The sequence below is a fragment of the Populus nigra genome, chromosome 12, assembly GCF_951802175.1.
Source record: "Populus nigra chromosome 12, ddPopNigr1.1, whole genome shotgun sequence".
NCBI classification, from domain to species: Eukaryota; Viridiplantae; Streptophyta; class Magnoliopsida; order Malpighiales; family Salicaceae; genus Populus; species Populus nigra.
Window position 1 is genome coordinate 11,897,663 of NC_084863.1, and position 13,634 is coordinate 11,911,296.

Genomic DNA, 13,634 nt, shown 5'->3' on the forward strand with positions numbered 1-13,634 from the left:
TTCAGGTAGATGATTAGTTTACAGAATTACCCTCGGGCCTCGATTCACCGACCGATATCAGTAGGGTAAATTTTAATTTTTTTTAGTTATTTTAATATTAAAAATAATTCTTTTTTTAAAAAATATAACTTTTATATATTTCCAAATTAAAAATATTTTAAAAACAACTTCCACGGTAATCCTTGTACAGAAAGGAAGGAGTGTGGATTCAATATTATGCAAAAAGAAGAGCAGAAAGTGAATGTGATGCATAAAGGGAGAATCAATCTGCTTTGGTGACCTTTTAGGCTTAAAGGACTAGACAATCTCCATGGATGAATTAATAATGGATCTGCCTAATACCTTGAAAACGAGAGATCCTTTTGAAAGAAAAGGAGGGATTGCTTTTAGAAAAAAACCTCCCGGTAATTATCCATCTAGAGTTTGTCAATGATAAAAACTTCAAGTTAAAAGATTTCTTTCTTTTATAATTTTATGTTCGAGTTCTTATGAGATGATCACTGAAAATTTATAGATCATTAATTTATTAATTTTAAAATTTATAGGATTAATCGAGATACACAAATTATTCAGGTATTTATATTAATAAAAAAAATAAAATAAAATAAAAATAAAAATAAAAATAAAAATGAGTTAAATAACTCAAGAGTTAATTTGCACTTGTTCCCCTCACCTAGGCGTTATCTTCATCTTCATCAAGTCAGTCCCCACATCATAATTGCATAGGAAGACTAACACCAAGAAACACAGCCTCTTTCTCTCCCCATCGAAGAAAATCAAGACCCTGCACTTAGTAAGCTCACAAATGTTAAAATGTGCCCACCAGAATCTGCCTCTATCCCCACTCATGTTCCTGTCTTCGTACTCCAAAATTAAGCGCCTCATCTCCAACCCCCACTCTTTCACCACCCACCACCTCCATTCCTTTCGTTTTTAGCTAACAAATTATTGTCCGAGCAGATCTTACGAACCCCTTCAAGCCTCTCCCTCAACTACCATCACACCATGACCATACTAGTAGTGGAAGTTCACGATGCTTGTGACCTTATGCCCAAAGATGGCCATGGTTCAGCCAGTCCTTACGTAGAGGTAGACTTTGATGAGCAAAGACAGAGGACCCAAACCAAGCCTCAGGAGCTTAACCCTATTTGGAATGAAAAGCTTGTTTTCAATGTAAGAAACCCAAGAGATCTTCCCAACAAGACCATTGAAGTTGTTGTGTACAATGATCGAAAAGGCGGCCACCACAAGAACTTTCTTGGTTGTGTTAGGATCTCTGGAATCTCTGTGCCTTTATTATCTGATTCCGAGGCCATTGATCCCCAGCGATACCCTCTTGATAAACGTGGCCCCTTTTCGCATGTCAAAGGTGATATAGCACTCAAGATTTATGCAGCACATGATGGTAGCCACCCTCCTACTCCTCCTCCTCCGACAAATGCTGGCAATATTGAGACTGAAGCAACTCCAGTATTTCAAGAAAACAAGACCACCATGCTTCAAGAAGATGTTATTGATGATCACGAGAAGAAGAAGAAGAAGAAAAATAAGGATAAAGAAGTGAGGACTTTTCACACTATAGGGACTGCAACTGCTGCTCCCGCTGCTGCTCCGGCTCCTCCTGTGTCTACCGGTTTCGGATTTCAGCCTCAAGTTATGAAAGAAAAGGCTCCTACAGTTGAGACAAGGACTGATTTTGCTCGAGCAGGGCCACCTACTGCTATGAATATGCAGATGCCTATGCAGAATCCTGAATTCTTGTTGGTAGAGACCAGTCCACCGGTGGCTGCACGTATGCGATACAGAGGATGGGACAAGATGGCAAGTACTTATGATTTGGTGGAGCAGATGCATTACTTGTATGTGAGTGTGGTTAAGGCCAGAGATCTTCCTGTTATGGATGTTTCTGGGAGTCTTGATCCATATGTTGAAGTTAAGCTGGGGAACTATAAAGGAAAGACTAAATACTTGGAGAAGAACCAAAGCCCGGTGTGGATGCAAATATTTGCATTCGCAAAGGATAGATTGCAGTCCAATTTACTTGAAGTTACTGTGAAGGATAAGGATTTTGGCAAGGATGATTTTGTGGGCAGAGTTTTTTTTGATCTATCGGAAGTCCCTCTTCGAGTGCCACCGGATAGTCCTCTGGCTCCTCAGTGGTACATATTGGAGGACAAGAAGGGGATCAAGACCAGAGGAGAGATTATGCTTGCAGTTTGGATGGGAACACAGGCTGATGAGTCATTTCCTGAGGCATGGCATAGTGATGCTCATGACATTAGTCATACGAACCTTTCCAACACACGATCGAAGGTCTACTTTTCGCCGAAGCTGTATTACCTTCGAGTTCATGTCATTGAAGCCCAAGATCTTGTCCCCTCCGATAGGGGCCGCATGCCAGATGTGTATGTAAAAGTTCAACTTGGAAATCAGTTAAGGGTCACTAAGCCTTCTCAGATGCGAACCATTAATCCAATTTGGAATGATGAGCTTATATTTGTTGCGTCTGAGCCTTTTGAGGATTTCATAATTGTGTCTGTTGAGGACAGGATAGGACAAGGCAAGGATGAGATACTGGGAAGGGTCATTTTATCAGTTAGGGATGTACCAACAAGACTTGAGGCGCATAAGCTCCCAGATCCTCGCTGGTTAAATCTCCTCAGGCCTTCGTTCATAGAAGAGGGTGACAAGAAGAAAGATAAATTCTCAAGCAAGATCCTACTCTGTCTCTGTTTAGATGCAGGGTATCACGTCCTTGATGAGTCTACGCATTTTAGCAGTGATCTGCAGCCGTCATCCAAGCACCTGAGGAAGCAAAATATTGGAATCCTTGAACTTGGGATTCTCAGTGCACGAAATCTGCTGCCATTGAAGGGAAAGGACGGCAGGACTACTGATGCGTATTGTGTGTCCAAGTATGGCAACAAATGGGTTCGAACCAGAACAATTCTCGATACTCTGAATCCTCGTTGGAATGAGCAGTATACTTGGGATGTTTATGATCCTTGCACTGTGATCACCATTGGTGTCTTTGACAATTGCCACATTAATGGAAGCAAAGAAGATGCAAGAGATCAGAGAATTGGGAAGGTAAGGATTCGGCTATCAACTTTGGAAACTGATCGAATATATACACATTACTATCCATTGCTAGTTCTTACCCACTCTGGATTAAAGAAGCATGGGGAACTTCACTTGGCATTAAGGTTTACATGCACAGCTTGGGTTAATATGTTGGCTCACTATGGCAAGCCATTGCTTCCCAAAATGCACTATTACCACCCAATTTCTGTTAGGCACATTGACTGGCTCCGCCACCAGGCAATGCAGATAGTGGCAGCAAGGCTAGCAAGATCTGAGCCACCGCTTAGGCGTGAAGCTGTGGAGTACATGTTAGATGTGGATTACCATATGTGGAGTTTGAGGAGAAGCAAAGCTAATGTTCATCGCATGATGTCAATGCTTTCAGGGGTCACGGCTGTCTGTAAATGGTTTAATGACATTTGCTACTGGAGAAATCCAATAACAACATGTCTAGTGCACGTGTTGTTCTTCATACTGGTTTGCTATCCAGAGTTGATACTGTCCACAATCTTTCTCTATCTGTGTGTGATTGGGTTATGGAATTATCGGTTCAGGCCAAGGCACCCTCCTCACATGGATACTAGGCTTTCACAGGCAGACAACGCCCATCCAGATGAACTTGATGAGGAATTTGATACATTCCCAGCATCCCGGCCATCGGACATTGTGAGGATGAGATATGACAGGATGAGAAGTGTTGCCGGTAGGGTGCAGACAGTGGTTGGAGATTTGGCAAGCCAAGGGGAAAGAGCTCAGGCACTACTAAGTTGGAGGGATCCAAGGGCTACGGCAATCTTTATCCTCTTTTCATTAATCGGGGCTGTACTTATTTATGTCACTCTATTCCAGGTAGTGGCAGTGCTGGTTGGACTCTACGTGCTTCGACATCCCAGGTTCAGGAGCAGGATGCCCTCTGTGCCTGTCAACTTCTTCAAGAGATTACCGTCCAGAGCAGATATGTTACTTTGAGTTGGAAACTGCTATAACTTAAAACACCTTATTTGCTTGATTCTGGACAAGGAAATACGATCTAGTAAATAATTCCACCAATGTCATGACAGCAGAAGACAGGAGGAAAGCAGCTAGGGTACTTTCTGCCTCACACCAAATCCACAAAACAATCTCGCTTTTGCTGAATATGCATATCCCACATTTCTTCAATCCCATGTATGAAACCCAACTATTCTTTTTGCTCTTTATTCCAGATTCTGTACTGTCTATGAGCAATCATATTTTATACTTAATGAATGGTAAACAATGCCCCAAAAAGCTGGCAAAACAAAAGCGACGGCTACACAGTGTGAAGCAGTTTCTAATATCAAGTAATAGATTTGTATGAAAAAACTGAAGTGCTTACATGTTAATCATTGCAAAAGAAAGGAGTGCCTTACACAATTCCCAAGGGATTTGCAATATGTAGCTATTCCTCAACAACATTGTAACAGAACTCTAGCCTTTTACAAAACAAAAATTTCCCATATTCGTCAAATCTTTCATGAAAATCCTCCCACAAAGAATTGGAGAAGTAAAACGCAACACATGAAGCTCACTTGGATGACATGGTCTTAAATCCCAGAAGTATTAGTAAAGCTACAGTAGTAAAAACGCTGACAATTAATCCTCCTAGGAGTGCCCTATCCACAACACCCCACTCCTCCGGAGCTCCTTTGGCCCATTCTTGCTTTTTCTGGGATCCCGACGCGATACCATTCTCCACCATTTTCTGTGCCTGATTTTTCCGCTTTCTTAGTAACCATCCAACGAGATTTCTTCTATTTTGATCTTCTCGAAGCACTTCATTCTGCAAAACACCACTTTGTTCTAAAGTACTCTGTCCTCCACAGCTCTCTGGTCCACAAGCACAAGGTTCTGACTCTCCGGAACATGCACAGCTGTCATATGGGTCGGAACAGGGAGAACATTTTTCCTCGCTGCGCATTTTCTTGACGGACTTGGATTTCTGATTTATTTGGTAGAGAGTCTCAATCACTTCTCCAAAAACTGACCACCTTCCAACGGAGGTTATCTTAACAATAGCTGAAGTACCCAGCATGCTTTCTTGAGCAACTATGAGCACCTGCACGTATGCTTTTGTGTGGCCAACCTTGGGAAATGAAAGAACTAATCAGAAAATGAAAATAGGAGGCTGAATCATAAGCTAATAAAGTTCTCCATTCAATTCAAAAAAAGAAAGGAAAACAAAAGGAAGCAAGTTCTCCATTTGAACTAAGCTAGGAAAGGAAGGAAGTGAGGGTGGGGGGGGCTCTCAAATTGAAAGAGAAGCGAGCAGAACATACGAAACATATCAGAAAAACATTTAACATGCAATCCTAGTAACCTTTCCATGACGCCTTAGAACCAGAGTGTTTCATTTAGATGCTTTCATCTTACCAAGTGAATTCCATCAGTGGCGATATCTGTTATCCATATTCTTTCCACTCTGCCCTCCATTCCATTGTAAGGAGTGAAAGCTTCAAACACAGAAGTCAATTCACGGCTTCTTTGCTTCACTATGTTACTTGGAACCTTCTTCATCCTTGCAGCAGGTGTCCCTGAAATCAGAAAGCAGATTTAAGATAGAAAATAACCACAAAGTCGATGCAATTACACAGAGTCCATTATGGCATGGGTACCACATAAATTTTCATAATACACTCACAGTGAACAGGACATACTAGATGTCAAAATGAAATAACAGAGAGACGAGCTTTCATAACAGAAAATGCTGTTTTTCATAACACAGCAGTCGCTCACGATACAAAAAGAAATAAATGCTGTTTTTCTTCCATGAAATATACAACTTTTCCCAATTGCCACTCATTGTACATTTGATGAAACCGAAAGAAAAGAATAAAAAAACATCGGAAAAAAAAAACAAGTACCCTGAGCAACACCAGGCTAAAACATAATTAGAAGGGTAATGATAAAATCTAAGCAAAAGGTGAAGTCATCAACAGCATACCTGGTCTAGGATAGAACTGCGAGATATGAACTTGAGCAAACTTGTACGCTTTAATAAGGTTGACAGTTTGAGAAAAATCTTTATCTGTTTCACCTGCAAAACCCAAGGAAAGTCTGTCATGTCAAGGACTATCCAGCTAAAACACCAAATACTTTTTATAGAGGGTGTTGTAAATGAATACAAACTCCTGACAAGGTCTTGGATCTTCCAACTGTTTTTTTATCTCTCTCTATCACCGGTAAATAATTCCTCCAAGTAATGTCAAAACCACTCGTAAATAATCTGAAATAAGAATTGGGGTCCTTCATATCCAATATCATCGATACCCTCAATAATCAAATTTCTGCTTCAATTGTTCCGAAGTTATTCCGGAAAAATAACCAAAATAACAAAAAGAAAAGGAAAAAGAAAGCCTAGCTTCCACAATACTCCTAATGCCCTTGCCCTCATAAATTCCATGAGTCAACAATTTTTAACTCTGACCTACTCTTTTTAATTGAATTTTTTTGACAAAAAATTTTCAAAAATTAAATTTTAGAAACTTTACAGTTAATGTTTTATTGCAACCTTTTTGTTAAAGATCAACTAACATAAAATTGAAAAGAAAAAAAAACTAGTTAAAGTTATATTGACTTTGAAAAGTTAGAAAGAGTCAATTGTTACCGAACTGATGGAGTACCAAAAATTCTAGTGACATATATGATTTCACAATCTAGAAATTACAAATGTCATATCAGGATAATTCACTTGAGCAATTTCACTTGAAAGGGGCCAATAACTTCTATGTCATACTGTTCTAGAAATATACAATTAGCAAAGTGAGACTTAAATAAAAGTATGCAAAAAGGACCACGAAGTGGAAATTGAGTTGCAAACTAACCAGGGAATCCACATATTATATCAGTTGCAATCTGCATCCCCGGAACTAGCTCAGTCAAGGTATCAACCACAGTCCTGAATTCATTCACAGTGTATTCTCGATTCATTGCCTGTCAACAAGAACAGTTATATCAACATAAGGGCTCTTACACAATGATATTCTCTAGTAGCTACCCTTACACAAATTATAGAATTACAGCTGGAATGACTGTTACAGGGTAGGTAGAAGCTACTAGCAGCACTAAGCAATATTGGGACTTACAGTCAAAATGACATCACTACCAGACTGCACTGGCACGTGAAGAAAGGAGTATACACATGGATGGCGCAGAACTTCTGCTATCTCTTTCAGGTGCTCCAGAATAAAAGGTGGATTTGTCATCCCAATTCGAAGCATTGTGCTTCCATCAGAAGGAAGTTCAGCAACAATAGCATTCAATAAAATTGGGAGATTAACCCCAATGTCGCGACCTGAAAGATTTCAAGAAATTCAATCCGTTCAACACCTTGTATTGTGAAGAACTAGTACAATTAACATCTCAACTTATTTATTTTTCTAAGCATGATAGATTTTTTCACGAGTCATGGAACAAAACTCCGTCTGCAGAGCAGCAATATTCTATTTCACTGGATGATATGAACATGGTAAATTTTATAATTATTTTTCCTTATTAGTAAGCAGTAGATCTATTTCTCACTTATTATTTCTCTAGTTTAGGGATTAGAAATGTAAATGATCAGCAGCATCTTCAAACAGTAACATGGCAAAAAAGAGCAATGGTTGCTAATAGACCATTGAATGATGTGTAGCAAAATCATTTTAATAAAAAGTCCTGTAGAAACAAGATTTCTAAATAGAAAAAATTTCAGATCATCGACATACACAATAATAGAAACATCAAAATATTACCATAAGCTCCTGTATCTTCACTACTCAACCATATTTCCTTTACTCCATCATCTATAACTGTTTTTACACGCCCTGCCTGCAGATGGAATTTTAATAATAAAACCAAAAAAAATTCAAACAGCAGCAAAATGTATCAGTTGTCCATGTCATGAACTTACAAGGCTATCGACAGTGTAGCTCCCTAAATGCCCACGGGCATGCTTTGTCTTGCAATAAGTACAGGCCCCCAAACACCCAACATTAATGGGAAGAATCTCAACAAATTTGTTCTTTCGCACCTGTCATGAGAAATAGAGCTGCTCATTAAAAAAAAACCAACGTTAAAGAACCTCATTGAAGAAAATGTAAAATTTGCACCTTGGGGAGGTCAAGTGCTGGCAATGTCTTGCGGTTCAAAAGCCGCACTTCATGACCTTTTAAAGTCTCCTCTACAACTTCAACTACACGATCTATTTGCTGGACTCCAACTATACTGACTCCTTCTAATTCTTTCACGTTCCGACTTCCTTGAGGTACACACCCAGCCACCACAAGTGGTTTTTTTGCACTTTTACCCTTTGATATTAGAGTGTCCATGGCAGATTGACTTGGTGATTTTACAGTGCATCTGCATTAGGTAATATGAATCATTTGATACTCCAGTAATAAGAAGAAGTTGAATCAAATAGTGTTTTTCTTTATGCTAGAAAAAGGGTAGGATTCATGCTGGCAAAGGAACACAGAACAGAGTACCTATAACTATTCAGCACTATGATAACCCTGACAGACTGAGGGCATGAATTCTACCCCAGATCTCTACAGGCATATCCAGATAGCTAGTAACTTAGCCAATTTGAGACTTTATTTAAAAATTTGATAATAAATGTGTGAAAAAGATGAAATGAGAACAGCAAAGACAAAATTTGAAGTTCCACATCTGTCAATGCATAGACATTCAAAACTATTACAATTAGTCTATCAAACAATTACTTGTGGGCATCATCAATCACCAACCATGGAACAATAAAACAGTACAAGAAACATATAGTCCACCTGATTGCAGCACAGTTCAATCATTCTCATAAAAATTAATAGATAATATGGGACAAATGAAGAACTCACGTATTGATCAGCCACAGGTCTGCCTCCTCAGGACTATCACTTAATGAATAACCAAATGATGAAAGTTGTCCGGCCATATATTCACTATCACTCTGCCACCATTATCAACTGTGAGAAAACTAATTAACAAGAACTAAAAAGGAGTTCACACTATCAAATTCTGATACACAAAAACTGCTGGGGAATGGTTAAATGCATAGCCAACAAAGAACTGCTTAACTTATAGTTCAAGCTCAATAATCCATAATGCTAGGACTGGTATTTTTTACAGTATAACTACTAAAACACTTTATTTATGACTTAATTGCCATAAGATTACAATCGCAACAGCACCTGGTACTGCCTTTCACAGCAAAACACAGCAAAGCTTCACCTTTCCCATGGTAAATAGTTTCAGATCCGACCTTCATTAATCATAGCAAACTAGTAACTTAAAGATCAAAACAAAATCCACCAAAACAGATTGAAAACTTTAGTTCTTCACAAATTGAAAGTTCAGTTTAATATCCCAAAATAAAAAATCTTGGTATCCATAAAAATTGCTCTCGATATTTCCAACAGAATTCTTCATGTAACAACCCCCCAACCCAAAACCAAGATAAGGTCCTAACTACTGGAAATTAAGCATCCGCCAAATCCGTGTAATATATCTCTTGTAAAGCATCAATAAACCACTTCATAACATCTAAATGGAAAAGATTAAAGAATTCGAAAGAAAAGCATAAAACTTGCCTGATTATGGGAGCATCCAAAAGTCTTGATATATATTGTCTGGACCAAGACAGCATTTTTTTAAGGAAAAAAAAACATAATAAGACCAACACATACTCATAGAAAAAAGAACATGCATAAATTTAAACACAGAGAGAAAGGACCTGAGTGCCAGGAATCTTGGAAGAGATAGGGGTTTCAGAAAGTTGCTTGGCATGCAGTTGCGGCTTATTCTTGTTCTTCTTGAGGTTTACTCCAACTGCGTTCAGTGGCAACCTGAATCCAGGAGGAGACCCACTTCCATTACCAATCAGCAAATCTTCAATGTCTTCCATTTCTTTGATTGATTGTTTCCTCTCACCTGGAAAACTGCAGCAGCAGTGGCTTAGCGAGAGGTTTATGTCAGAGAGAAAGAGAGTAAAACTGGTTTGTCAAATTTGGGCCCGGGTTGACCCGGAGTCATACCAAGATTGGTTTATTAAGGACTATTTTGAGAGTAATTTTAATTTTTAGAATGAGGTTATGATTATTTTTTAAAATATTTTTTTATTTTAAAATATATTAAAATAATATATATATTTTAAATTTTTTTAAAATCAGTATATCAAAACAATACAAAATATTAAAAGAATATTAATTTTTAATAAAAAAATAAAAAATTTAAATATTTTAAAAACACGAAGAAACTTATGTTTTGAAACACTCTCTTGAACCCAAACCAGCAAATTTACATTACTTTCTTGCTCAAATTTGGCCCCAAAAAAACAAACATTGGACGAATGTTTTTGTTGCTCATGTTATTGTTTTGTTGTAGGAAAGTTTTTATTTTTTGTCCTTAAAAACTTCTACTTGTACAAATTTAAGGGTAAACTAGTTAACTTTCTATTTGCTTTCCATGTGCATTATTCAATAATATATTAAATATTCTTCAACAATATTTAATAAAGTGTTTTTTATTTCTTTTAAAAAAATTAAGACTTTTTGTTGAATGTGATTAACTATTTGATATTTAGAATTTCAAAAATGCTATACAAATTTTAATAATTCATAATTAAAATATTTAGTTTTTTCTAAGTATAGAATAATCAAAATTTATCTAAAATAAAATTTAAGAATATAAGGCTAAATTACAGTCGATATATAATATGTTTATATAACAAGAGCTTCTAAAATACTTATTGTTATTGTCATAATCCATTATTTACCACCGTTTTAATAAGAAAACTTAAAAAAAAATTATGAGTGAAATGATAGAAAAGTAAAAAAAATAAGGACCAAAATAAATATGAAAGTTTGAGCTTCCTTCCAATTATTAGAGATATAACCACTAAAGTAATTGCTTTTTTTTCTTCTAAGTTGTGATATAACAACCTCGATCCCTCTCTCTTCTCCACCACTCAAATAACCATTTATGATAGCAGCAATTATAACAACAATTTACAAAACCTCAACTAGAAAAAAAAAGTAAAAAAACTTGAAACTTCTAGTGTGATGTTCTTTTTTTTTTTTTTTGGTAAAAGTAGACTTGATAGCCAATACATAAAGGAAGAAGAGAGGAAGGTACACCTAATCCAACAAGTCATGCTCTCCAAATCTTATCAATGTATGGATTCACGTATCACTGGTAGTGTCATCTCGTGATTCTTACATAATATTATCCATTTTGTTTCCAGTGTTTTCTGAAAGATGTTCGTAGCCTTTAAATGTCCTTTTTAAACCCTTAACACATTGAATTATCTATTTCGATTAATTTTTAACTTGTTATTGGTTTTTGAACTATGATGAATTTGTTTTTGATTTGATTGATCTATGAATTTGTTCTTATTGTTTTTACTTGGATTGTCAATTGATTTATGTTTTTCATAACTCAAAATTGGTCTAAGATTTGTAAATGCTATTCAGGCTTTTCCTCATATATCACATTAAGAGTAAATGATTTTGTATTGTAAATATTAATATAGTGTATATATTTTTATATTCTCAATTCTTACATGGTTTGTATTTTTCTCGTAACTCAAAGTTGAACTAGTAATTGTAAATCATAATTATATTTTTTCTTTTATGTCACATTAAAGGTAAGCAACTATGTATGTGAATTTGATTTTTGTGTTCATGCCTATCTTAACTTGAAAATGATAAACTTCCTTATCACTCAAAATTAGCTAGCGGATTGTAAATCCTAATTAGACTTTTTCTCATATGTCGTATTAAGGGTAAACAAGTTAATTCTACATCCATAATTCTATTTTCATGTTTTTGACTTTTGATATGATAAGCATACTTAGGCTAGATCAATATGATTCCATATAAACCCATTAAGAGTGAGTAACGACATCAGTTCCACTTCAATCATAACAAAAAAAAATGAACCAAAGCTTAATTGATTATTACCATCTTTCCAAGTCCAATGTTTATATTTTAAAAGTGAGAATTAGGTCTTATTGCCATGCTCAAATCCTAAATCAATGTATTAGAATTCGTAGTCTTTTGCCACAAATACATATACTAGTTTAGACAAATTTTAACAAGAGTATAATAGGTACTTTTATTATTAAAAACAAGCATAATATAACTTAACTTAGCTTAGGTATGGGTATACCCATCTTGAGGTTTGGCTAAGCTAGTATACCTCATTATTACTCATAGTTCCTTCCATTCTTTTATCAAAAGGATTTTCTCCTTATGGTATTTTTTTATTAGTTCATTTTGCCTATTGACAAAACTAAAAAAATCAAGGGATTGAAGGCCCCTCTTCAATGCTATTGAACAAGGTATAACACTGTCTAAATACTCTGACCAAAGGCTCCTCGTTTCAAAATCCTTAATGATTTTTCAAGTGAAAATAAAATAGTCCATCTAATGGGATGAATTTGAACATGACTGAGATTGTAGTACCTCAAAACATCCCTTACAAATCCCTATGAAGGAAATGAGTATCCAAACTCGTATAGACATATAAGGGTTGTAATGATAATAATACCCCTATCATATTTGCTGGTGACTTGAGAGATACAGTCAGCAACTTTAGGGACGACTATAGTATAATCTCTTAACTGATTAGCATTAGTCCCAAATCACTAAACTCTGTGTGCTAGGTTATCTGAACCGGATTTTCATTTGCATTGGAATTCTGATAATTTTTCTAAAGAACTTATACAGAAGTTAAATTAAAAGGATTGTTGAGAATTTATGCAAATCTTTGTAAATAGAGGAAGAAATCTACCTGTACAACATACAATTATAAGTTAAATCATTTGTACCAAATCCAACAAACATAATAAAAGAAACGATACTAACTGAAATGCTAGAATAGGAGATGTAAATTGAAAGTTGAGTTAGGCATGTCATTTATGGGAGCTTTGGGCGGGGTGGTTGATGTTGATGATGACAGGTGACTTGATGAAGATTTCACAATATTGATTCAAGAATGAAGAAGAAAAAGAATTGTCTGTGACTATTAAAAAAATATTATATTTATTTAAAACTAGAATGAAGAAGAAAAAGAAACAATACTTTATTAAAAAGCTTATTTATTTATTTATTTATATTATATTTTTTTTAAAACTAGATCAATTTGGTTCGGTTAAAATTTATCGGTTTCATCCTTATAAAACTGAAGCCAAACTGAATCAATAATTTTTTAAAATATTTTAATTATTTGAATAAGTTTTTTTCAAGATTTAATTATTTTTATATAATTTAATCTTTTTTTTCTCTCACAGCTAGTCTCATGCCGACAATTCATAAGGGAAAGAAAGAAATTAACAAGTGAAGACACGCAAGCTAAGGCAAAAGAGAGAAAAATTCCTAATCTGTGTAAGGTGGTAATCTTTGTAAAGAAGGAAAAAAGAAGTTCCTAGTCGGTGCAAGAAAGACAAAGTCAATTTATTGCAGCAGTCGCTTGTTTGGTGCAGGAAACACCATTGCCTTTTTTGCTTACAGTGAAGGAACTGTAAATGGAAGCACCGTTCCCAAAGCAAGAGCGAA

At 35.9% G+C, this 13,634-nt stretch overlaps 2 protein-coding genes across 2 annotated transcripts; one reads left to right on the plus strand and one right to left on the minus strand.

Moving 5' to 3' along the window:
- Positions 1-690: 690 nt before the first annotated feature.
- LOC133669763 (multiple C2 domain and transmembrane region protein 6-like) lies at positions 691-4,368 on the plus strand. Its single transcript, XM_062090033.1, has one exon. The coding sequence runs from the start codon at positions 1,006-1,008 to the stop codon at positions 4,051-4,053; it is 3,048 nt and encodes a 1,015-aa protein (XP_061946017.1). The 5' UTR covers positions 691-1,005; the 3' UTR covers positions 4,054-4,368.
- A 17-nt stretch (positions 4,369-4,385) lies between these two features.
- Positions 4,386-10,089, minus strand: LOC133669764 (uncharacterized). The gene is made up of 11 exons (XM_062090034.1): positions 9,812-10,089; positions 9,669-9,707; positions 8,937-9,028; positions 8,193-8,442; positions 7,994-8,113; positions 7,836-7,911; positions 7,188-7,396; positions 6,927-7,035; positions 6,047-6,139; positions 5,476-5,636; positions 4,386-5,188 (listed from the first exon to the last, which is right to left on the minus strand). Exons 1-11 carry the CDS (start codon positions 9,980-9,982, stop codon positions 4,631-4,633), a joined length of 1,878 nt encoding a protein of 625 aa, XP_061946018.1. The 5' UTR covers positions 9,983-10,089; the 3' UTR covers positions 4,386-4,630.
- Positions 10,090-13,634: the final 3,545 nt, after the last annotated feature.